Raw genomic sequence first — 25,062 nt, 5'->3', positions numbered from 1 at the left:
TCTGGGCCACCAGCCACAACCGGGCAAGAAATCCTACCTTTCCAGGTACTTTTCTGAAAAGTCCACCATGGTGTGGTACATTGGGAGGCGTCAGTGGGCGAGCGATGGCTGGAGGTGTGCCCTGGTCTGGGGAAGAAGCAGAGTGCCAGCTCCCAGCTGCAGGCACCAGAAATACTCCACATGGACTGACAGCAAACCAGCGGCTCAGCCAATAGCAGGGCAGCCCAGCGCTGAGACGCTCCCCCGGGAATCTGCCGCTGTCCCCTATTGTCCCCAGGTGAGGAGCAGATACAGGGCCCTGCAGCTGCCCTTGAGACCCATCTCAAATGGGGAACTTGGCTAGTCTGAGTCCTCGTCTTCCTTCCCAGCCGCGCTCATCCGAGCTGGCCTCTCCCAGCCTGTGCAAGCGGTGGGGCAAGGTCCCGGTGCTCTGCCCGCAGCGCGGGAGCATGAAAAGCGGCTTGGGACGGACTGGCTTTAAATTGAACTGTCAGGAGGAAAGAATCAAAAATGCAAAAACCTGAACCCTTCCACTGCAGTGCCTGCTTGCACCCCCACGTGGCAACATTGCCCCCTGGTGGCACTCCCATGTACTGCTCTATTTAAACCACGCTGCACAACTAGCCAAGGGGCAAGCCTGCAGGGGAGGAAGGAGTGTCCGGTGGCTGTTGATGCTTCCCCACCTCCTGGGCACCTCTGGGATAAGAGCACTGCCCATTATGAAGTGATCCCTTACGGCTGCGTCAGCCACCCGATGTACCAGGCCGATAACTGCTCCACCTGTGGCTGTTTACACAGTAGCTTTCCATCCACACCACACTTGGCACCTATTTTTGTAGGACAATAATACCTCCCCCCTCGCCCCCAGGTTTCTGTGGCTGCCCCAAGGGATGGTTAAGGAGGACAGAGCCCATTTGCCAGGCTGTTGTTATAATGTGCATCTGGTCACACCTTTGCTTTTCAAATGCAAGGCAGTTTTCCCAAAGCAAACCTGTAACGGTGGTGACCATAGGTGCTTCCTAGGCTTCTTTTCCCACGGCCCTCTGTCTGCACATGTAAGAACTAGATCCGTAACCCACGTTTCTGTGCAAGGGTGCACACTCAGGGCACACTTGTGTGTCGTGTAACACTTACAGCTCGGCTTGCAGCATGGCTGCAAACCTGAAAGGTAGGTGTGTGGGTGGGGGGAGGGGGTGGGTTTGGGTTTCAGTTTTAGACGCAGCCAAAGGTCAGCACAGACCAAATCTGAGCAGTTAGAAAGGACCAGCCTGGTTAGCTTCCCTCGCTGGCCTCATTCTTCTGTTCAGTCAGAGAATTCACTGCTGGGAGTCCTTAGCAGTTCTTACAGGCCCGGCTCCTTCCTGGGATAGTAAACAGCAGCAGCTGCAAGCTTCCTTGCTCCTCACCCTGCATGGGGCCAGCAGGAAGGAGGCCCCAGCTCAAGTTTCACTCACTCTAAATGTCCTTTTTCTGACCTCCGCTTCCCTGCCGCAGCCCAGGGAATCCTGTGTTCCAGGGGCCCCAGCAGCAAGAGAGCCTGTGAGAAACCCATCAAGAAAGAAACGAGCCCCTAACATCTTCCATTCTTACCCTAGCTGTTTGCTACTGGCCCTGCACGCTGCCTCCAGTATGCACTCCCCTACACGCCCTGGGGGAGGGCCAGTTTCCTTCAAGGATAGTCAGCCTTTAGCTACGAATCTAAAGGGAGATCTTACTGCGTTCTGTCCTTCCCACTCCCTTCCCACCGCGTTACCGAGGGCAAGGAAGCGATGGTCATTCAGCTGCACAGAGCTCTGTCCGGCCCACCAGCGACCCAGCCCGGACAGAGCACAGCCTCGTTATTTCAAACACAGACAGACCAGCCTCCCTTCCCAATCACAGCCTAAGACCTGAGTGGCATCCTGGGGGCAGTGCAGCCACACAGCACAGGTGGGACAACGCTCTGACCCGGCCCTCGCGTGCCACTTACAAGTTTTTGCTCCTTTTCTTGCAGGAGGCCTCGTCCCCATCCTCACAGCTGCACTCGTTGTCTGTTCCGCTGAGCTGCAGGGGGAAATACAAAAACACTGTCTGCATCCTGGTGCCAGTGTGTGCCTGCGCCCCCGAGTGGCACCGCCTGCCTCCCGCTCCCACTGACAAGGCTTTTGGGGCCTGTGGTCCAGGGACAGAGGCTCCTCTAGCCAGGCAGGGGGAAGCAGAGACCGTGTGAGCATGGGGAGGTGAGCATGAGTTCTGTGCAGATCCCTGGCCAGCCCCGAAGGCTGTTGGGCCAAGGGCCATCTCCTCGGACTGGGGCGAGGTCAAACAGTGCAGGCTGCCTGGGGCAACGGCTGTCCCAGGCACAGTGAGAGGGTCCCTGCCAGCTCCAGCATCCTCCGGGCCGGTGCAAAGCACAGCTCATCTGGTCACGCTCTCAGGGTCAGTCCCGGCCCAGCCCCGGCCAGCTTCATCCCTGTTCCTCCACAGGCCTTTCCACCATGCTGGGAAGGGGCTGCCCGTAAGCGCCGCTGGCTGGCAGGGAGCGCCCAGAGGGTGGAGGTGGAGCAGGGCTGGGGATACCAGCCCCTCTGCCCCCACTGACTGGTCTGGGGAGGGGCAACCATGCAGCAAAGAATGGCAGCAGCCCCTGCCAGCCACTGGAGGGACAACACATCAGAGAGTCCCCCACTCCCCCCTGCACCACAGGCCTCTGCCCCGCCCCCGCAAAACAGGCCTCCTGACACCCCCCCACAACAAGCCTCTGCCCCGCCCCCGCACCACAACAGGCCTCCTGACACCCCTCCCCACAACAGGCCTCTGCCCCACCCCCGCACCACAACAGGCCTCCTGACACACACACCCCCCACAACAGGCCTCTGCCCCACCCCCGCACCACAACAGGCCTCCTGACACCCCCCACAACAGGCCTCTGCCCCACCCCCACACCACAACAGGCCTCCTGACACCCCCCCCCCACAACAGGCCTCTGCCCCACCCCCGCACCACAACAGGCCTCCTGACACCTCCCCCCACAACAGGCCTCTGCCCCACCCCCGCACCACAACAGGCCTCCTGACACCCCCCACCACAACAGGCCTCTGCCCCACCCCCGCACCACAACAGGCCTCCTGACACCCCCCCCACAACAGGCCTCTGCCCCACCCCCACATCACAACTGGCCTCCTGACACCCCCCACCACAACAGGCCTCCTGACACCGCGCACCACAACAGGCCTCTGCCCCACCCCCGCACCACAACAGGCCTCCTGACACCCCCCACCACAACAGGCCTCTGCCCCACCCCCGCACCACAACAGGCCTCCTGACACCCCCCACCACAACAGATCTCTGCCCCACCCCCGCACCATAACAGGCCTCTGCCTCCCCCCCCGCAATGAAATCCCCCACACAACCGGCCTCTGCCACACACACACCCCCAACAACCGTCCTGTTGTTGGGGCCTAGAGCCGCCCCTGGGTGCTGCTCTCTCTCTCTGAGGTAAAGGGAAGAGCAGCAGCCTCTGGAAACCACATGTGTTTAAATTAGCCTTGGAATAAGCACACTGAGGCCCAATCCTGCTCCCCTCGGAGTCAGTGGTAAAACTGCTGCCAACAGAAGCAGGCCTGGGGCCTGGTACGTGTCTCTATCTGAAGGGTCCCAGCTGCGCAGGCACTCGTCTAAGGGATCCAATCGTAGAAATCCTGCGATTTCAAAGCAGGCACCCCGGAGAACGCACCACTGCACCCTGTTCCGGCTCGGCTATTTCTGCGTGGCGGGGGGGCTTGCAATGGAAACGAACTCCTGCCCCAGAACCCCTGCTCTGGGTAATGCACACCATCCCGCTCACCCCGGACAGGCAGAGAGTCACGGCCACCTCCGCTCTCAACACGCGCACTGCTCAGGGTGGGCTCTGTGGTCAGCGTCTCTGACTCCTGAGCAAACGGGCTCCGTTTACAAGGACCTGCCAGCTCTGCCGACTCCTCTGGGCTCGGGGAGCCGAGCGGGGCTCTCTCCTGCCTGGGACCGTTGCCTGAGACTGAAGCAATGGCCCATGTGTTCAAAGTGAGGCACATACATCGAAGGGGCCTGGTTCCCCATGGCGGCAGGCTCCTCCCCAGCGAAATCCATTCAGCCCCAGGCCAGGTCCTGGTTACTTAGCTCTTCCCATGCAAAGCCTGGGCAGCAGCAGCCCAGCTTGAGGCAGGGGCACAGATGGGCCTGGGGAGCCTGCAGCTGCATCAGGTGAGGCAGGTCCAGCTGCTGGCAGAGCTTGGAGGTGTCAGCCAAGCCAGACCTCGGGCAAGCCCCAGCCTCCACACGCTGGCGAGGGTCAGCAGCCTCGGCAGGAGCTCCTGTCACTCGGGGCCCTGGAAGTCCTGGGGATCTCTCTGAAGATCAGCTGGGCTTTCCCAGGGAGCTGGCTTTGCCTTTCTCCCCTCAGCACGTCAGCTTGGCGCAGAGCACCAATGTGCAGCCGTCCCGCTCGGCCGGCGTGTGCCCAGACGGGGCCTAAGCAGGACCCACCAACAGCTGCCTGCCAATCGCTGGAGGCGACTTTTAATAAACCTTGGAACATGGGGCAAGTGGCAGAGGCCAGGCAAAGCTAACGAGCCGCTATCTAACAGGGCGAGGGGGATGGCCGGGGGCTGGACACACTGATAACGAAGTCAGAGATGACAGCACAGGAATCCGCATGCCCTGCGGGGAAGCAGCTCTCAATCCATGCTACAGGGAGGGCCATGGGGCTCCTCTTCCCAAGGGGCAGTCTGGGAACCAGGGAGGGTCTCGCGATGCAGACCCGGGAAAGCCACAGGGAAGCCCATGCTCCCAAGGGGCAGTGCAGCCCCTCCCCACCCAGTGAACACTCAACCGGGGGCACCTGGCCTGGCATTTCCTAGAAATCTTGGAGCAGCTTCAGAGCAGCGTCCCTGCGCTTGGGTGGTGGGTATAACAGGCCAGGGGAGGCCAAGCCTCCATTGGGCTATGCCTGGCCTGCGCTCCGCCTCGTCCCATCCCCGCTCCACCCTTTCCCCGAGGACCCCACCGCCAGCCGTCCCGCCTCTCCCCCACTCCACCCCCCACTCGCCGTGTCCCTCCTCTCCTCCACTCCACCCCCCACTCGCCGTGTCCCTCCTCTCCTCCACTCCACCCCCCACGCCGGAGGTCCCCGCCGCTCACCGTGTCCCTCCTCCCCGTCCCTGCGAGAACCCCCCCCACTCACCTTTTCCCTCCTCCCCTCCACCCCGTTCCTGCGAGACCCCCCTACCCACGTCGCTCCTCACTTCCCCCACCCTGTGGGGGTGGAGGGACATGGCGGATGGGGGGAGCTCGCAGGGGAGGAGGAGGAGAGGAGGGACTGGGCAGGTGGCGGCAGGGGGGCCAAGTGGGGGAGAGGGCGGGGCCTGGGTGGGGCTGTGGGCAGAAGAGGCAGGACAGGGAGCTGGCCTCCCCCAGTGGACCCCTGCGTAGGGTTGCCAACTCTGACTGAAGCTATTCCGGGAGATTTTCCCCCCAACATGATGTTTCTTAAAATATCCTGGGAAAGTCTCCTGATTGCTTTCAACAGTCACCGGGAGGTCGATGCTGATTCTGGGAGACGCCAGGCCAATCCTGGAGGGTTGGCAACCCTGCTGCCCTGCGTCTGGCCCACTGAGCCCTGCCAGTTGTCTCGGTCTCTGAGCCGGATTCAGCTCCTCCCGGCCATGTGAACAGACCTGCCCCGGGTTCTGGCGGCTCGCTTTGCAGAAGCCCCGACCTCCTCCTACCAGGATCCAGCTGCCTCGGCCTGGGCACCCACAAAGGCAGCCCCAGCAGTACTTGCCACCGGGGAAACGTGGCCTCAGGGCCAGAGGGAGGCAATGCCCAGCGGGCAGGCTGTCCGTCTCCCGCCCGTCGGTGCCCACAGCTCCAGCACTGCCTGCAGCACACTGCAAACCTCAGCCACGCCCGCGTCCGCCCTGACAGACAGCACGGCTTGGGCCGGAGGGCTGTGCCAGGGGCAGTGCGGGCTGGCTGCTCGCGGAGCCGCAGCACCACGCAGGACTAGTGCGCGCTTTCCAGGATTCCCGGCAGCCTGGCCCTACCGTGGGAACATGCTCCACAGCCCAGCAGCCCCGGGACTTCCTTCCATTCTAAGCTTGGGCTTCCGGAGCTTATCAGCCCCAAACAATGCAGCCCTCCAATACCACGGCCCTGGCGAGGGACTGCAACCCAGGCGACTTGCAGCCCTGGGAACGTTTCCTTCCATTGTCGGCAAAGCCTCCACTTCCGCATGGAGACAAAAGGCAGACAGCAGCCTAACCTCAGCCCCAGCCGTCCCACCGCTCCCACCTACCATGGGGCCTTACAACCACCACCTCTGAATGCAGCACCAGGCAGGCAGGGGTGCGACAGAGCTCTGCGGCACCAGACACAGAAGGATTAAAAGGACCTGTGCACACTGTGCAGACAGGGAACTTTGGGAGTTTGGGGAAGAAAACACCTGGAGGTGTCTGGTAGCAATGTGCAGCCGGGGCACCCCACCCACCCCCTGTGGGGCATTCTGGGTAGCGCAGTCCAAGAGGCATTTCCTGTTCTTAGTAGTATTATAATTAGAACCACCACTAGAGGGCACTCCGTAGGCAGGTCACATGGGGTTTTCTAGTCCCTGTTAAACCCCTCAGCAGCGGGCAGGAGATACCCCCAAACAAGCTGCTACAAGGGCCCTGGGTGTCTCTCTTCCCTCTTCTCCTGCACGCCTGCCCCTCAGACGGGGAGTGTGCCCACCTCCAGCGGCAGCATTCAGGGCTGAGCCCCAGGCTCGGTCAGCCCCTCACAGCAATTCATCCCTGTTAGGAACCACAGTGTGCTTCAGCTTCCATAGGAAGAGTGGCTTCCCCGGTGGCATGGCAGCAGTGACCGTCTCCTGCCAATGCCCCTGGCTGGAGATGGGCCTCATCCACCCTGCTGTATCTCTGTGTGCAGCAAGCTCAGAGCTCGGGGAGCTGGCCAGAGCCACTGATGGTCTCCTGGGAGGCAGCCGGGAGGCCCGGGGGCAGGGAATGCCGGCCTGGGGGCGGGGAACGCCGGCCTGGGGGCAGGGAACGCCGGCCCGGGGCTGTGGGGCGGCCCGGGGACAGGGAACGCCGGCCCGGGGGCAGGGAACGCTGGCCTGGGGCTGTGGGGCAGCCTGGGGGCAGGGAACGCCGGCCTGGGGGCAGGGAACGCCGGCCCGGGGGCAGGGAACGCCGGCCTGGGGGCAGGGAACGCCGGCCTGGGGCTGTGGGGCAGCCCGGGGACAGGTAACGCCGGCCCGGGGGCAGGGAACGCCAGCCTGGGGCTGTGGGGCGGCCCGGGGGCAGGGAACGCCGGCCCGGGGGCAGGGAACGCTGGCCTGGGGCTGTGGGGCAGCCTGGGGGCAGGGAACGCCAGCCTGGGGGCAGGGAACGCCGGCCCGGGGGCAGGGAACGCCGGCCTGGGAGGCAGCCGGGAGGCCTGGGAGCAGGGAACGCCGGCCTGGGGCTGTGGGGCGGCCCGGGGGCAGGGAACGCCGGCCCGGGGGCAGGGAACGCCGGCCTGGGGCTGTGGGGCGGCCTGCAGGCAGGGAACGCCGGCCTGGGGGCAGGGAACGCCAGCCTGGGGCTGTGGGGCGGCCCGGGGGCAGGGAACGCCGGCCCAGGGGCAGGGAACGCCAGCCTGGGGCTGTGGGGCGGCCCGGGGGCAGGGAACGCCGGCCCGGGGGCAGGGAACGCCGGCCTGGGGCTGTGGGGCGGCCCGGGGGCAGGGAACGCCAGCCCAGGGGCAGGGAACGCCGGCCTGGGGCTGTGGGGCGGTTAGCAGCTGGAGGGGTGAGGGGCTGTTCCCCAGGCCCTGCACTGTCCCCAGGAGGGTCAGCGATAGGAAGTGGGAGTAAAGTACCCCAAGCATGACTCCAGTGTCCCCAAATGAGAAGTGGGCAGACTCCCTTTCCCCGCATTTCCCCTCGACTACATTACTGCTCCCTGGCCTGCACCCCCACGACCTCCCTCAGCCCCCCCAGGAACCAGCGGGCGGGTGTCAGATCGGGGCAGGGGCCCTGGGCTGGGGTCTGCAGGGTGACTGGGCTGCTGCTGGAATCAGAGGGTGAGAAAGGACAGATGCTCTGAGTGGGGCAGTTTCCTTTCCTGTCTGCTGGCACTGACCCATGAAATAAACAGGCATGCCAGGGAATCTGGGCCGGGCAAGGAGTGCCACCCTCAGGCTCATGAGCGTGCCTTGGGGTGCCACGGCCATCCTGCCCCCCTCACCCCTCTCTCCCCCTTGTCACGCAGCTACTGAGGCAGAGTGGGCGGAGCCAGCAGAAAGGCTGCCCGGCCCGGTTGACTGAGTCACCGAAAGATCCAGTGGCCACCTTGACCCCTGCCTCCAGACGCACCCAGAGCCAATCTTCTGGGGTCAAAGGAGCTGTGGGGGCAGAGCACAGGGGCACTGACCAGTCTGCAGCAGCTGCTGCTGAGGCCTGTGCACCGCTGCCGCCTGGGCAGCCGGGGCAGAGATCCTGCAGGGCTGCGAGCGCGGCGGGGGGGCAGGCAGCGCTCACCTTGCCACGTGCACCCACAGCACGGCGTGAGCCGTGAGAAACAGATCAACGGTGCGGCGGGGAGGGGGGACTGTCGTGCCCTAGGAGCAGCAGCTGTGGGGAGAAGGTGTTATGGTGCCCCCGCCCCCGCTCTCTGGGTTTTTATTTCTTATTTTGTCTGAGTCTCCCCCTCTAAGCTGTGGGGATCACTTGGCTAACGCACAGGGCTCACTGCCCCGATGTGCCATAGGCCCCACCCGACCCAAGCGCTGCAAGGGGGAGACCCTGGGAAATAGCCCCCAACCAGGAGGCCGTTGCGGATCAGCACAGTTGCCCACTAGTGGGCGCCCTCGCATTGAGCAAGCAGGACGGGGGTCTCTGACCCAGACCCAGACCCAGCGGGTCTCCTGAGTGGCCCGTCAGAGGCAGGGCCTTGAGCACCGGGCCGGGGTTTGTTCCCCACAGCCCATTGCAGCTCTTCTGAGCATGGGGTGGTGGGTGGGCAGCAGGGGGTTCAGGCCACAGCACCAGCGCGAGACTGTCCAGTCACAGCCCATTCATGGGGCGCTCGGGTCCAGCCGCTCATGAGGAGCCAGTCACCAGGCTGAGCCCCGGCTCTCCCCTCTGCACTGCTCCTAGCAACTTCACCGGAGACCCCTGCTGGGGCTGGCCTGGGATTCCCGCCTGCCCCCCAGTAGAGCAGGTGGCGTCGGAGCCACGCTGATCTCCCCGGCATACACAGAACGGGGGCGCTGGGCTGGAAACAACGGGATGACAGCGACCAGAGCAACTGCGTGAGCCAGGCTGGAAGATCCTGCCCTGCAATAGCAGCAGTGGCCTGGTGACTGCCCAGGGAGCCCATTTCCTGCCGCCAGCTGTGTCCCAGCTGCAGCTCGGCTCAGCCTGGGAACTGCCCAGGGAGCCCATTTCCGGCAGCCAGCTGTGTCGCAGCTGCAGCTCGGCTCAGCCTGGGAACTGCCCAGGGAGCCCATTTCCGGCAGCCAGCTGTGTCGCAGCTGCAGCTCGGCTCAGGCACGTGACAGCAGGGCCCTGCCCATTTGGACAGGCTGCGGCTCTCAGGCAAGGGTGGACCTTGTAACAAACCCCCAGGTCGAGCAGTGCCGGGGGCCACGGTCGTGCTGGGCTCACTGGTGGCCCCTCCTGCTCCAGGAGCCCAGACCCCATCCCTGGAGCCACAGGCCCATGGCCTGTCTGAGGAGCACTCCTCATTTCGCCCAGAAGGGGGCAGCAGACTCAAGCTGGCCGCAGGCTGGCTCCCTGCAGGCTCTCACCGCGCGGCGCCAGCGCATCTCCTGCGGGCAGCTGGCACCTCGCTCAGCACAGCTGGGCCCCACCCCGCCTGCCAGATTCCTCCCCCAGCGCCCTAGGGCGGCTCCGGGCAGAGCCGCTCCTGGGCTGGCGGGCGAAGGGGGCACCTGGGACAGGCTGCGTCTCCTGAACCCCCGCGGCGCCCAGCCCCAGGCTCACCCTCTGGCCTGAGAGTCTCCATGGCTGCAGAGCCCCCCGAGAGCACGGCCCTGCCCCAGCCCAGCTGCCTGCCAGCCCCAGGCGCCGAGCGCTGCAGGCCTGGGACCCCGCCCCACTGCCCGCTGGGCAGGGCAGCGCCAGGGCTGTTCCCAGGCAGGCCCACGCTGACAGGGCCCCAGGAGAGCTGGAGCACTAACCCTCTGGGGAGTAACCGGAGTGAGTCACCCGCTGGCAGCTCCCAGCGGGACGTGCCCCCAGGGCAGCGCCGCGAAGGGCCGCCAGCCCCTGCACAAAGCTTGGCCAAGGGCAGGTTCTTTCCTGTCAGTATTTGTTGTGCAACAGAACACAGCACACAGCAGCTGCCGCACTCCACTCCGGTGGGCGCAGGGCAAGCGCTCCAATCTAGCTCTGCCGGTGCCCCTCACTCCCGACCCGCAGCCCCTGCTAGCCCAGCCCTGCCCCGCCCCAGCTCTGCCGGTGCCCCTCACTCCCGACCCGCAGCCCCTGCTAGCCTAGCCCTGCCCCGCCCCAGCTCTGCCGGTGCCCCTCACTCCCGACCCGCAGCCCCTGCTAGCCCGGTCCTGCGCTCCCCCCTCCCAGCTCTGCCGGTGCCCCTCACTCCCGACCCGCAGCCCCTGCTAGCCCAGCCCTGCCCCGCCCCAGCTCTGCCGGTGCCCCTCACTCCCGACCCGCAGCCCCTGCTAGCCCAGCCCTGCCCCGCCCCAGCTCTGCCGGTGCCCCTCACTCCCGACCCGCAGCCCCTGCTAGCCCAGCCCTGCCCCGCCCCAGCTCTGCCGGTGCCCCTCACTCCCGACCCGCAGCCCCTGCTAGCCCGGCCCTGCGCTCCCCAGTCCCAGCTCAGCCAGCGCCCCTCAATCCCAACCCGCAGCCCCTGCTAGCCCAGCCCTGCCCCGCCCCAGCTCTGCCGGTGCCCCTCACTCCCGACCCGCAGCCCCTGCTAGCCCAGCCCTGCCCCGCCCCAGCTCTGCCGGTGCCCCTCACTCCCGACCCGCAGCCCTTGCTAGCCCGGCCCTGTGCTCCCCAGTCCCAGCTCAGCCAGCGCCCCTCACTCCCGACCCGCAGCCCCTGCTAGCCCGGCCCTGCGCTCCCCCCTCCCAGCTCTGCCGGTGCCCCTCACTCCCGACCCGCAGCCCCTGCTAGGCTAGCCCTGCCTCGGCCCAGCTCTGCCGGTGCCCCTCACTCCCGACCCGCAGCCCCTGCTAGCCCGGTCCTGCGCTCCCCCCTCCCAGCTCTGCCGGTGCCCCTCACTCCCGACCCGCAGCCCCTGCTAGCCCAGCCCTGCCCCGCCCCAGCTCTGCCGGTGCCCCTCACTCCCGACCCGCAGCCCCTGCTAGCCCAGCCCTGCCCCGCCCCAGCTCTGCCGGTGCCCCTCACTCCCGACCCGCAGCCCCTGCTAGCCCAGCCCTGCCCCGCCCCAGCTCTGCCGGTGCCCCTCACTCCCGACCCGCAGCCCCTGCTAGCCCGGCCCTGCGCTCCCCAGTCCCAGCTCAGCCAGCGCCCCTCAATCCCAACCCGCAGCCCCTGCTAGCCCAGCCCTGCCCCGCCCCAGCTCTACCGGTGCCCCTCACTCCCGACCCGCAGCCCCTGCTAGCCCAGCCCTGCCCCGCCCCAGCTCTGCCGGTGCCCCTCACTCCCGACCCGCAGCCCTTGCTAGCCCGGCCCTGTGCTCCCCAGTCCCAGCTCAGCCAGCGCCCCTCACTCCCGACCCGCAGCCCCTGCTAGCCCGGCCCTGCGCTCCCCCCTCCCAGCTCTGCCGGTGCCCCTCACTCCCGACCCGCAGCCCCTGCTAGCCCAGCCCTGCCCCGCCCCAGCTCTGCCGGTGCCCCTCACTCCCGACCCGCAGCCCCTGCTAGCCCGGCCCTGCGCTCCCCACACAGCTCTGCCAGTGCCCCTCACTCCCGACCCGCAGCCCCTGCTAGCCCAGCCCTGCCCCGCCCCAGCTCTGCCGGTGCCCCTCACTCCCGACCCGCAGCCCCTGCTAGCCTAGCCCTGCCCCGCCCCAGCTCTGCCGGTGCCCCTCACTCCCGACCCGCAGCCCCTGCTAGCCCGGCCCTGCGCTCCCCACACAGCTCTGCCGGTGCCCCTCACTCCCGACCACTCTTCTATCTGGGGCAATAGGGAGGATTGTTTGACAGGCTCTTTCCTTCTACTCATCTAGCAGTGAAGTCATAAGATATTGCTGACATCACCCTCGTGGCCATGGCAACACACTGATGGCCCCCACCGAGGGTGGGGCTCGGTGCAGGATGAGAGCCCGGGAACGGGGGGGGCCGAAAGGCTCCACCCCAGGAGGTGCTTTGGCACCAGGCGAAGTTCCCTCTAAGCTGCCCAGCTGCAGGGCTCAGGGCCCCAGCGCGGCGCTGCCTTGGAGCTGCCGTGGCCGGGGGGAGGCGCCGCTCCCCTGCCCCGGGCTGCTGCGGCGAGTTCTGTACCCCGAACCCCTCATCCCCAGCCCCCGCCAGAGCCTGCACCCCCAGGCAGAGCCCTCAGCCCCCTCCAACACCCTGAACCCCTCATCCCCAGCCCCACCCCAGAGCCTGCGCCCCCAGGCAGAGCCCTCAGCCCTGCTGCACCCCAGCCCTCTGCCCCGCCCTCAGCCCCCTCCAACCCCCCAACCCCTCATCCCCGCCCCCCCAGACCCGAACCCTCTGCCCCGCCCTGAGCCCCCTCCAACCCCCTGAACCCCTCATCCCCAGCCCCACCCCAGAGCCTGCACCCCCAGCCAGAGCCCTCAGCCCCGCCGCCCCCCAGCCCTCTGCCCCGCCCTCAGCCCCCTCCAACCCCCCAACCCCCTCATCCCGCCCCCCAGACCCGAACCCTCTGCCCCGCCCTGAGCCCCCTCCAACACCCTGAACCCCTCATCCCCAGCCCCCGCCAGAGCCTGCACCCCCAGCCAGAGCCCTCAGCCCCGCCGCCCCCCAGCCCTCTGCCCCGCCCTCAGCCCCCTCCAACCCCCCAATCCCTCATCCCCGCCCCCCAGACCCGAACCCTCTGCCCCGCCCTGAGCCCCCTCCAACACCCTGAACCCCTCATCCCCAGCCCCCGCCAGAGCCTGCACCCCCAGCCAGAGCCCTCAGCCCCGCCGCCCCCCAGCCCTCTGCCCCGCCCTCAGCCCCCTCCAACCCCCCAACCCCCTCATCCCGCCCCCCAGACCCGAACCCTCTGCCCCGCCCTGAGCCCCCTCCAACACCCTGAACTCCTCATCCCCAGCCCCCGCCAGAGCCTGCACCCCCAGCCAGAGCCCTCAGCCCCGCCGCACCCCAACCCTCAGCCCCCTCCAACCTCCCAACCCCCTCATCCCCGCCCCCCAGACCCGAACCCTCTGCCCCGCCCTCAGCCCCCTCCAACCCCCCAACCCCCTCATCCCGCCCCCCAGACCCGAACCCTCTGCCCCGCCCTCAGCCCCCTCCAACCCCCCAACCCCCTCATCCACGCCCCCCAGACCCGAACCCTCTGCCCCGCCCTGAGCCCCCTCCAACACCCTGAACTCCTCATCCCCAGCCCCCGCCAGAGCCTGCACCCCCAGCCAGAGCCCTCAGCCCCGCCGCACCCCAAACCTCAGCCCCCCCCACCCCCCCAACCCCCTCATCCCCGCCCCCCAGACCCGAACCCTCTGCCCCGCCCTCAGCCCCCTCCAACCCCCCAACCCCCTCATCCCCGCCCCCCAGACCCGAACCCTCTGCCCCGCCCTCAGCCCCCTCCAACCCCCCAACCCCCTCATCCACGCCCCCCAGACCCGAACCCTCTGCCCCGCCCTGAGCCCCCTCCAACCCCCTGAACCCCTCATCCCCAGCCCCCGCCAGAGCCTGCACCCCCAGCCAGAGCCCTCAGCCCCGCCGCCCCCCAGCCCTCTGCCCCGCCCTCAGCCCCCTCCAACCCCCCAACCCCTCATCCCCAGCCCCCGCCAGAGCCTGCACCCCCAGGCAGAGCCCTCAGCCCCGCCGCACTCCAACCCTCAGCCCCCTCCAACCTCCCAACCCCCTCATCCCCGCCCCCCAGACCCGAACCCTCTGCCCCGCCCTCAGCCCCCTCCAACACCCCAACCCCCTCATCCCCGCCCCCCAGACCCGAACCCTCTGCCCCGCCCTGAGCCCCCTCCAACCCCCTGAACCCCTCATCCCCAGCCCCACCCCAGAGCCTGCACCCCCAGCCAGAGCCCTCAGCCCCGCCGCCCCCCAGCCCTCTGCCCCGCCCTCAGCCCCCTCCAACCCCCCAACCCCCTCATCCCGCCCCCCAGACCCGAACCCTCTGCCCCGCCCTGAGCCCCCTCCAACACCCTGAACTCCTCATCCCCAGCCCCCGCCAGAGCCTGCACCCCCAGCCAGAGCCCTCAGCCCCGCCGCACCCCAAACCTCAGCCCCCTCCAACCTCCCAACCCCCTCATCCCCGCCCCCCAGACCCGACCCCTCTGCCCCGCCCTCAGCCCCCTCCAACCCCCCAACCCCCTCATCCCCGCCCCCCAGACCCGAACCCTCTGCCCCGCCCTCAGCCCCCTCCAACCCCCCAACCCCCTCATCCACGCCCCCCAGACCCGAACCCTCTGCCCCGCCCTGAGCCCCCTCCAACCCCCTGAACCCCTCATCCCCAGCCCCCGCCAGAGCCTGCACCCCCAGCCAGAGCCCTCAGCCCCGCCGCCCCCCAGCCCTCTGCCCCGCCCTCAGCCCCCTCCAACCCCCCAACCCCTCATCCCCAGCCCCCGCCAGAGCCTGCACCCCCAGGCAGAGCCCTCAGCCCCGCCGCACTCCAACCCTCAGCCCCCTCCAACCTCCCAACCCCCTCATCCCCGCCCCCCAGACCCGAACCCTCTGCCCCGCCCTCAGCCCCCTCCAACACCCCAACCCCCTCATCCCCGCCCCCCAGACCCGAACCCTCTGCCCCGCCCTGAGCCCCCTCCAACACCCTGAACCCCTCATCCCCAGCCCCCGCCAGAGCCTGCACCCCCAGCCAGAGCCCTCGGCCCCGCCGCCCCCCAGCCCTCTGCCCCGCCCTCAGCCCCCTCCAACCCCCCAATCCCTCATCCCCGCCCCCCAGACCCGAACCCTCTGCCCCGCCCTGAGCCCCCTCCAACACCCTGAACCCCTCATCCCCAGCCCCCGCCAGAGCCTGCACCCCCAGCCAGAGCCCTCAGCCCCGCCGCACCCCAACCACTGCTGCAGCCCTGAGCCCCTCCCACACTCCGAACCCCTCGGCCCCACCCCCACCCCCTGGATTTTGTGATGTGACCCATATGATGGTGATGTGTCCCCTGCACAGGGCCCAGCTCCTGCCCAGGTCTCTGCAGGGCACAGTGGCAGGGCTCTGCCTGCCCCTGCAACAGAGCAGGAAGTCCTGGGTGGGTGCAGCCGGGGGGCTGCCAGGGGCACCTCCCCCAGGCACGTTCGCTGTGTGAGCACAGGACTGAACATTAAACATCCGGCTGCGGAGGAAGCTGTCGAGGGACGGGGATCAGACGGGGCTGCCAGAGGAGCCAGACAATGACATCACTGGCAGGGTCGCCCGTCCCCGTGGGGCGAGGGCTCAGCTCCCCCGGGCCAGGCACCATCCATCTGCTGGGGAGCTGGGGCTCCAGGCTGGAGTCTCTGCTTTCCCGGAGCTCGGAGGGGATCCCCACCTGCCTTGCAGAGGCGCCGGTAGCACTGATGCTGGGGGCGGAGGGGCTGGGTCGGATGAGCCCAGGGCTGGACATTGGGGCAGAACTTGCACTGGGCTGCCTGGAGGGGGCACCAAAAGCACCCCCCCAACCAGCCCAATCTGGAGGAGAGGCACAGCAGCCCCATGAATGCCGCCCGCCCACCCCACCGCCGTCGGGCTGCCATCTGCCACGCTGCGGCTTGGAGCGTAGCAGGGCACCTCCGCCCTGCAGTGGGGGTGGGAGTTTGGGGATGCTGGCGGCGGGTCCTACAGTGCCTGGGCTCTGGAGACCGCTGGGCTGGGGCCGGGCACTCAGGCTCACCGAGTGCCTTGTCCTCCATGGGCAGGCTGGGCACAGGGTGAGGACTGGCGGGCGGGCGGGCACACGGCACCCCCCAGCGCCTGGGTTGCAGGGACACAGGCCTGTCAGCCCGGCGGGCGAAGCCTCAGTGCTCGGGCCCCATGCCAACCTCCCCAGCTGTGCCCCCCACAACCCCCGCGGCCAGGGACTGATCAGCCCAGGGCCATGCAGATGAGGAAGGGATTAGTCCGGCCTCCCCCATTCTCTCTCTGGCTCCAGGCCTGTATCCCCTGGGGTGCAGAGGGACCCCTCCATGGGGGAGAGGAGCTCAGCCCTCCTGACAGCAGGACATCCCAGCCAGGGAGGGCACCCCCGGCTCCTCCCCACCGCGAGGGAGAGCAGCCCCGGCATGGGGAGGGAGCGGGGGGCTCTGGCTCACGTACCTTCCTGTGACCAGAGAAGAGGAGGCCGAGCTGGTGGATGGAGCCCCCGTTCTTGGCGAGCTCCTTCTTGAGGGTCCTGGGTGAGGGCAGTGCCCAGCGGGCCTGGGGGCCCTGGATGTCCAGGCAGTTGAGGGTGGTGTCGGAGGTGAAGCAGTGGCCCTTGGTCTCCTGCAGCAGGCTGCCCTCGCTGTGCGTGCGGCGCCGCAGGGAGCCCTGCACCGTCAGGGTGTAGGTCGGCTCGCAGCTCGACGGCTCAATCATGCTGCAGCGCTTCCCCTCGCTCCTCTCCTGATAGTGCTGGTCGCTGTCCTCCTCGTCCTCGTCCTCCTCCTCGTCCTCCTCGTCCGTCGGGCCGTCCGCCGTGCAGTCCAGCCGCAGCTCCGGGATCACAAAGGCCGGGCTGGAGCCAGGCTGCTCCTCCACACGCTCGGCCGCAATCACCACCTTCTCCTCCAGTGGGACAGCCTCCTTCAACGCCCTCTCTGCTGCCCCTTCGGTGGCCGGGCAGGCATCGCCCCCTGCCACCTTCTCCTCCTCCGAGGGCATCACCCTCAGCTCCTCAGTGTCCGTCCCAAGCATCTGCCAGGGAAAGACAGGACAAAAGGGGGAAACGATAAGCCAAGGGGAGTCAGGAACATCCCCCAGTGTCCCGGGGGGCCCTGCGCCAAGGGGAGTCAGGAACATCCCCCAGGTCAGTGCACCACAGGGAGTCAGGAACATCCCCCAGTGTCCCGGGGGGCCCTGCACCAAGGGGAGTTAGGAACATCCCCCAGTGTCCCGGGGGGCCCTGTGCCAGGGGAGTTAGGAACATCCCCCAGTGTCCCGGGGGGCCCTGCGCCAAGGGGAGTCAGGAACATCCCCCAGTGTCCCGGGGGGCCCTGCGCCAAGGGGAGTCAGGAACATCCCCCAGTGTCCCGGGGGGCGCGTACCGAGGTCTCTCTCTATTTCTAATCCCCCAATATGTCGATTCAGCCCCGTTGCTGGGTCATTGCCCACAAGGGGCTGGGTCAGGCCGCAGCTCTTCCAGCCCTGGACTGGGGCGTGCTGCCCTCTGCTGGTGCCGGGGGAGGTCTCCCGTCTGCTGCCCAGGCCGGCAGCACTGGGCACCGTCCTTCCAGCCCCGACCAGCGACCCACAGAACGAGGGGCCATGCTGCTTTATTATCCTGCTTACAGCCGGGCCGGGCCCCCCAGCCCCGTCCCTGCCGGGGGCTCTCAGGCCAGCGTGAGGCACGGAGCAGTGCCACGGAGGAGGGGCAAACGATGGCAGGACGGCATCCAGGCCTGGACCGCCCACACGCCCCCTCACCTCAGAACCAGGCGCAGGCCAGGGACCGCTGCTGGCAGCCTGCGTGGCCTGGGTGCCCTCTGGAGAACCCAGGGCTTCCCACCAGCCCCAGTCTGTCCCATGAGCCCCACCTCGCCATAGGGCTTGGGCTGCTTGCGAGTGGAGCCCCCTACGTCGCGTGGCAGGTCCGCCCGAATCAGCTCTGCCGGGTCCCCGCGGAGTGCCAGGAGCAGCTAGCTCTGAGAGCCCTGGGCATGGCAGCCTCACTCGCAGAGCTGCAAACACAGGGGTGGTGGGGACGAGGCACTGGCAGTGCACAAGGCCAGGCCAGGCCGGCTTGGCACAGGCTGGCTACGGGCACCCGGCACAGGTTCCAGACACAGATGGGCTCAGCCAGAGCCTGTGACCAACAGGCACTGTCCTTACCCTCCATGGCACCCGAGCACCCGCCATGGCTTGGCTCAGCCTCCCGGAGATCCGGCGGAGCTGGGCCCGGCTCTCCGAGCACCGGGGCCAGGCTGCAGCAGGGAGAAGCAGGCAGTGAAACCAGACACACTCGTCTGGCAGCTCCTGCCCCTCCTGCGCCACAGGAACAAAAAGCGAAGGGGAAGTGCCGGCCCCTGTTCATCTGCTGATTGCCCAAGGCTCAGCCCCGCCCGGCCTGCGCTTACAGCCTGCCTTGGGCTGGCCACAGGCCACTCACTCGGGGCTCCCAGATCCCAGCCCCCTGCTGCCTGCTGCTCCTCTTGCTGTGGGGCGCCGTGTTCCCACCCCCCTGCAGCACCGTGAGCCAGGCCCCAGAAAAACATGGGATCTTTGCAAATGATCTTTGTCAGGTTTGTTCTTCACCTTCCGGTGTCTGAGCCTCGGCCGCCCCCAGTTCTGCAGCCGGCAGGGCCAGCCCCGGGCTCTTTCCCCCGGGGAAGGTGAGGTTCTCAGGGAACTACAGCTCAGAGCTGGGTTTTGAGACAAACACCCCATGGAGTGAGACCTGGGACCACAGCAAGAGAGCAGGCAGCACTGAGGTCGCTTGCTGCTGCTGCTGCTGCTGCTGCTGCTGGCCGGCTCTGAGCCAGGACCCAGCACTCGTGGGCCAGCCGGTGCCACATTCCCTGGGCACAGCAGTGCTCCAGGACGGCCCGGGATGAGGCATTGCTTGGAAAAGGGCACAGCTGGCCCCTTAGCAGCCTGCAGCCACTAAGAAATCCTCTCTCCTTGGGGCACACAGCTGGGCGAGTCTGCTGGGAGCCCCCTGTCTCAAACAACTGGGCGGGAAGAGGCAGGGTGGGGGTGGGGCTCGGGAGAAGGGGTGGGTGGGAGTGGGGCCTGGGGTGAAGCAGGGGGCTGAGCACCCCTGGGACCTGGAGGAAGCTGCTGCTTGTGACTGGGAGGAGTGGGCACTAAACTGGGAGGAGTGGTTGATACGCTGGAGGGTAGGGATAGGATCCAGAGGGACCTAGACAAATTAGAGGACTGGGCCGAAAGAAACCTGATGAGGTTCAACAAGGACAAGTGCAGAGTCCTGCACTTAGGACAGAAGAATCCCATGCACTGCTACAGACTAGGGACCGAATGGCTGGGCAGCAGTTCTGCAGAAAAGGACCTAGGGGTTACGGTGGACGAGAAGCTGGATATGAGTCACAATGTGCCCTTGTTGCCAAGAAGGCTAATGGCATTTTGGGCTGTATAAGTAGGGGCATTGCCAGCAGATCGAGGGATGTGATCATTCCCCTCTATTCGACATTGGTGAGGCCTCCTCTGGAGTACAGTGTCCAGTTTTGGGCCCCACACTACAAGAAGGATGTGGAAAAATTGGAAAGAGTCCAGCGGAGGGCAACAAAAATGATTAGGGGGCTGGAGCACATGACTTATGAGGAGAGGCTGAGGGAACTGGGATTGTTTAGTCTGCAGAAGAGAAGAATGAGGGGGGATTTGATAGCTGCTTTCAACTACCTGAAAGGGGGTTCCAAAGAGGATGGATCTAGACTGTTCTCAGTGGTACCCGATGACAGAACAAGGAGCAATGGTCTCAAGTTGCAGTGGGGGGGGTTTAGGTTGGATATTAGGAAAAACTATTTCACTAGGAGGGTGGTGAAGAACTGGAATGGGTTACCTAGGGAGGTGGTGGAATCTCCTTCCTTAGAGGTTTTTAAGGTCAGGCTTGACAAAGCCCTGGCTGGGATGATTTAGTTGGTGTTGGTCCTGCTTTGAGCAGGGGGTTGGACTAGATACCTCTTGAGGACCCTTCCAACCCTGATAGTCTATGATTCTATGACTGTGCTAGGGGCTGGTGCAAGTTTGCCAGGTCTCGGAGCTCATCAGACCGTGGGCTGGGCCTGTGTTTAACGTGGCTCCAGCCCAGCTGCACTAGGTTCTCTCTTTTCCCAACCAGGGCAGTTAGCACCACCTTCAATCTCATCTAGCATCCTGTCCACCGGGGCTCTCCTGATACAAGCTCTCTGCAGCCAAAGGCAAAGCGAGGACGAGCTGTTGTCCCAGTGAAAGCTCTAATTCATACCTGACATTTCAAAGGCTTTCGCTGACTTTCCTTCTTTTTCCTGACCCCATGAGGACAGGCGTGTGCTCGGGGGGGACTGTCTGTGTATCACCTGCCTCCATCACGCACCCCTGAGTCCTACACTGTGTATTACAATCAGGATAGGACACACACCTGTCTGCACACATACACACACATCCCTCTGTCCGAGGCGCTATGTCCTTTCGCAGCTTTTCCAGTGAGCATGTGTGTGAACAGCCTCCTTTTCCACTTGGGTCCCCGGTGCACCAGCCCCAGGCAATGCTGGAGAGCCCTGGAGTGCCCTGCTGCTCTTCCGCTCTCTCTTTGGGCAGCAGGGGCAGAGGGGAAGCAGAGGCTGGGCCGGAAGGTGTCCTGCTCTCAGAGGAGGATGAGCAACCACCTGCGAGAGGCGAGTCTCCCAGGGAAGTTTGCCGATTTACTCCTTTGCTTCACAAAGCCAAGAACAAGGTAGTTCTGAAACAAATGCCAAGCAGCAGCAATTCCCTCAGTGCGGGCACTCCCCGCCCTGGGGAAATCATTAACCTCTCCCTGCAGAGCTAACGAACCAGCGGCTAAGTGCTCCTTCCGCCCACAGATCCAGTTTGTATAGATTATCGCTCACCACCAGATTTCACATGCAACAATAAAACTGCTGCCAGTCCTGGGCAATGCCCCAGGGGGCCCTGGGCACCGCGCAGACAGCAGGCTCTGTCCTAGAACAACCAGGTCTTCTAGGAACTTTGGGGCCCTTTCCTGCACCCCGCATGCCAGACTCAGTGCACCCTGGAGACATCTTGCAGTCAAGGGACCCAGAGCCCCTAGAGATTCCTACACCTGTGGGAAGCTTGGGGAATCCCAGAATGGCACCCAGCTCCACTAGTCCCTGACTGGTCTTAGAATGGCTACCCCCTTAGTAGGAGATTGCAGCGCCAGCAACACCTGGGACGGACCAGTCCCGAACAGGACAGCTGCTCTTAGAGCCCTGGAAGTCACAAGGCTGGTTTTCAGGGGGACTCTGGGGAGCAAAGTGTTTCTAGGCATAAGCGAGAGATTCCCCAGCTGCCTAGCCTGGGTTCCCCCAAAGGACAGCTAGAGCTTGCCAGGCAGAGAACTTTTTATTACCTTTTGAAACTTAAGATTGCAACCCATTGTGTCCCTATGTTTACTTGCTTTAACCTCGTCAATAACACTCTGGTTTCCTTTTCCTATTCATGTTTACCTGCTTTAACCTCATAACTAGCTCCCTTCTTTCCTTCTCCTCGTCATAAACCCGGATGTCGCTCATTGCAGGATTGGCTCCCAGCCTTGTCTTTGGTGTGAGATCTAAGGTGCAATTGACCTGGGGTAAGTGACTGGTCCTTTGGGTCTGGGAGTAACCTGAATATTGCTGTGATTGGTGGTGTAAGGGCCCATCCATCACAAGGCAGGCTCCCCTGGCTGGTGCGACAGATCAGGGTACCCAAGGGGCCTGCCTGTGACTCCACGTTCTGGCTGTTATGGTGCTTGGGGGGTTTACCAGTGATAATTGGTTGGAACTCACAGCCAGGGCGGGGGTTTGACCTGGTTCCTGCCAGTCTGCTCTGAGGTTGGTGCTCACGTTTCTGAGTCACTGCAGGCAGCGGTACAGTAGCTCCGGTCAATAACTGCCCCATGCAGCAAGCCAGCCAATTCTGGAGCCCGGAATCCTCTCTTTATCCAGAGCAGGTACACTGCCAGCCTGCATCTCCCAGACCAGGGCAGCCTGGTTCTCCCATGAGAGGGGAACTGAGTAGACACACCCACCCACTCCTTGGCCTCTCTGCTGCAGCTGGCAAACACGGGATGTGTCTACACTGCAGCATGTGTAGACACAGCTAGATCAAAGTCAGCTCAAGTAACAATCCCAGTGAAGCAGCAGCAGCATGGGCAACTGTACGGGCTAACCCCTCCGACCCAGGATCCGGGGTACATGTTTGAGTGGCCTGTGCTGCTGCTGCGGCTTCACTACTATTGTTGTCCACACTAGCTAGATCACAACTAGCTGGGGTCTGTCTACACATGCTGCAGTGCAGACAAGCCCAGAGAGTCAGTTGTGTTGGTGTTCTCTGGAGCACCCCAGACTCAGGCCCCGAGACAACTGTCATGACATTCAGATTTTGAATAGTACTGATCTGGAGTCAAACCAGAGACCTGGAGCTAAAATGCTCCATACTCTCAGTTCCACGAGCCATTTCACACCCCCACCCCCAGGACAGTTTCTTGTACAAATGTTGCATGTTTCCAAACTTGCTGTGTGGTGCTCATCCTACCTAGTGTGCCCAGCAATCATACTAGCTTGGGCATTATTTATATCACATTCATTAGTATTATCATTTCATGAAATAATGATGGGAAAACCTACACAGGTGACTTGTCCTAGTGCTCCCTGATTCGCAGCAATCCCCGTGCCAGTCTCTGCTCGCGCCTGAAGGCTGCCTATCAGATCAACCCTTACATTTAATATTGTTGGATGCCTGCATCAGATAAGGGCTAACAGGAAATGAACAAGCTCCTTTAAGATGAGAAACATTTTTGGATTAAATTAAATCTCTCTGCAAATTCAATCAAAGGGTCTGCTGTGAGCAGGATATGAACAGACACCCCTCTCCAGGGCCACACGGCAGGTTTTCCATCTCAAGACTCTCCAGTGTGAACTCCAGCCATAGTGTTCACTGCAGAGTGGGATGTCAGCACCCGAGGAGAGGCCTGCTGGAATGTAACAGCAAGGGCAGGGCAGAGGATGGCTCAGAGATCTCTGGAAGAGGGGCAGCCCTGAGCTCACCTGGCTCTGTGTGCACCAAACTGAAAGGAAACTTTATTGGCCCCAAATGAAACCTGCAGTGGCCTGGGCAGCTCAGGGACTCCTGAAAAGATAACAGATGCAGAATTTCATTCTGGTCACTGGGCTCAAATCAGCAGAGTATGAGTAGTGGAAAGTCAGCCCTGTCTGTCGGGTGCCTGTGTGAAATTCAGAGATTCTGAGGCCAGAGGGGCCCATGTGATCATCTAGTCTCACCCCCTGTGTGATGCGCCAGAGAATTGCCCCCAAACAATTCCTAGAGCAGAGTGTTTAGAAAAACATCCAGTCTTGATTTCAGAATTGTCAGTGATGGAGAATCCATCTCAACCCTTAATAATGATCTATGGAGCTCTACCTATCTCCTAGAGCTGGAAGGGACCCTAAGAGTCATTGGGTCCAGCCCCCTGCCTTCACTAACAGGGCCAAGTACTGATTGTGCCCCAAATCCTTAAGTAGCTGCTTCAAGGACTGAACTCACAACTCTGGGTTTAGCAGGCCAATGCTCAAACCACTGAGCTGTCCCTCCCCCTTTGGAGAATTGATCCCTCCCTGCCTTAGAGAATCGATCCAGTGGTTAGTTATTCTCATTGTTAAAAAATTACGCCTTAGTTCCAATCTGAATTTATCTAGCGTCAGCATTCAGCCATTGGCTCGTGTTAGACCTTTCTCTGCTAGACAGAAGAGCCCATTATGAAATATTTGTTCCCCAGGTAGGTACTTATAGAGTGTGAGCAAATCACCCCTTAACCTTCTCTTTGTTAAGCTAAACAGACTGAGCTCCTTGAGTCTCTCTCTAAGGCAGGTTTTCTAGTCCTTTCCTTATTCTCATGGTTCTTCTCTGAACCCTCTCCAGTATTTCGCTATCCTTCTCGAATAGTGGACACCAGAACTGGACACAGATTCCAGCAGTGGTCAAAACACCTCTTGACTCCTACTCAAGATTTCCCTGTTTATGCATCCCAGGATTGCATTAGCCCTTTTGGACACAGCATCACACTGGAAGATGATTATTCACCACAATGCCCAAATCTTTTTCAGAGTCCCTGCTCCCCAGCAGAGTCCCCCATTCTCAAAGTATGGCTGACATCCTTTGTTCCTAGACCGATACATTTGCATTTAGCTGCATTACAATGCATATTGTTTGCTTGCACCCAGTTTGCCAAGTGATCCAGATTGCTTGGTGTCAGTCACCTGTTCTCTTCATAACCACGCCCCCAATTTTTGTGTCATCTGCAGACTATCCTGTTGTATTCCAGGTCATTTACAACAGTGGTTCTCAACCAGGGGTACGTGTACTCCGGGGGTACACACAGCTCTTTCAAGGGATACATCAACTCATTGAGATATTTGCCTGCTTTTACAACAGGCTACATAAAAAGCACTAGCCAAGTCAGTACAAACTAAAATTTCATACAAGGACTTGTTTATCCTGTTCTATGTACTACACACTGAAATGTAAGTATGATATTTATATTCCAATTGATTTATTTGATAATTATTTGGTAAAAATGAGAAAGTCGGCAAATTTTCAGTGTTACTGTGGCTGTGACACCTTTGTATTTTTAGATCTGATTTTGGAAGCAAGTTGTTTTTAAGTGAAGTGAAACTTGGGGGACGCGAGACAAATCAGCCCCAGCACACGGTGGTCTGGAAAGGCTGAGGGCCACTGATTTATAAATACGTTCAATAGCCCGAGGCCAGGACCTGCTACCGGCAGGACCCCACTAGAAACACCCCCACTCAGTGACGAGTCCCTGTTTATCAGTATATTTGGAGAGCCATTAGTTAGCCGATTTGTAATCCGTTTACTATGTTAATTGTATTTCATTCTAATCATGTCGTGCGGTACCTTACGGAAGTGTCAATTACATCCACACTATTACTTTTATCAACCAAGCTTCTAAGCTCATAGAAAAAAAGGAGGACAAGTTAGTCTGATTTGCTCTATTTTCCATAAGTCATGTTGCTTGGCATTAATTATATTACCCTCTGCAAACGAGTGGCCTCCTCTCAGGCGCTCCCTTGTGGCAGCCCTGCAAG

General features: G+C 63.4%; 1 protein-coding gene across 13 annotated transcripts in view; it reads right to left on the bottom strand.

Annotated features, from left to right (window-relative positions):
* Positions 1–25,062, bottom strand: part of RGS3 (regulator of G protein signaling 3) — a 210,852-nt gene that overhangs the window by 7,811 nt on the left and 177,979 nt on the right. For 10 of the 13 annotated variants that reach the window (XM_044992123.1, XM_044992121.1, XM_044992120.1 and 7 more), the window contains 2 exons: positions 16,400–16,978; positions 1,970–2,043 (listed from right to left, as the gene is read on the bottom strand). In XM_044992123.1, the coding sequence (XP_044848058.1) occupies positions 1,970–2,043; positions 16,400–16,978 (653 nt within the window). The other 3 variants (XM_044992132.1, XM_044992135.1, XM_044992134.1) reach the window with 3 other exon arrangements.

This window comes from Mauremys mutica, chromosome 18 (genome assembly GCF_020497125.1).
Source record: "Mauremys mutica isolate MM-2020 ecotype Southern chromosome 18, ASM2049712v1, whole genome shotgun sequence".
Taxonomy (NCBI): Eukaryota; Metazoa; Chordata; order Testudines; family Geoemydidae; genus Mauremys; species Mauremys mutica.
The sequence above is the reverse complement of the archived record's forward strand: the minus strand, read 5'-3'. Positions and strand labels throughout refer to the sequence as shown.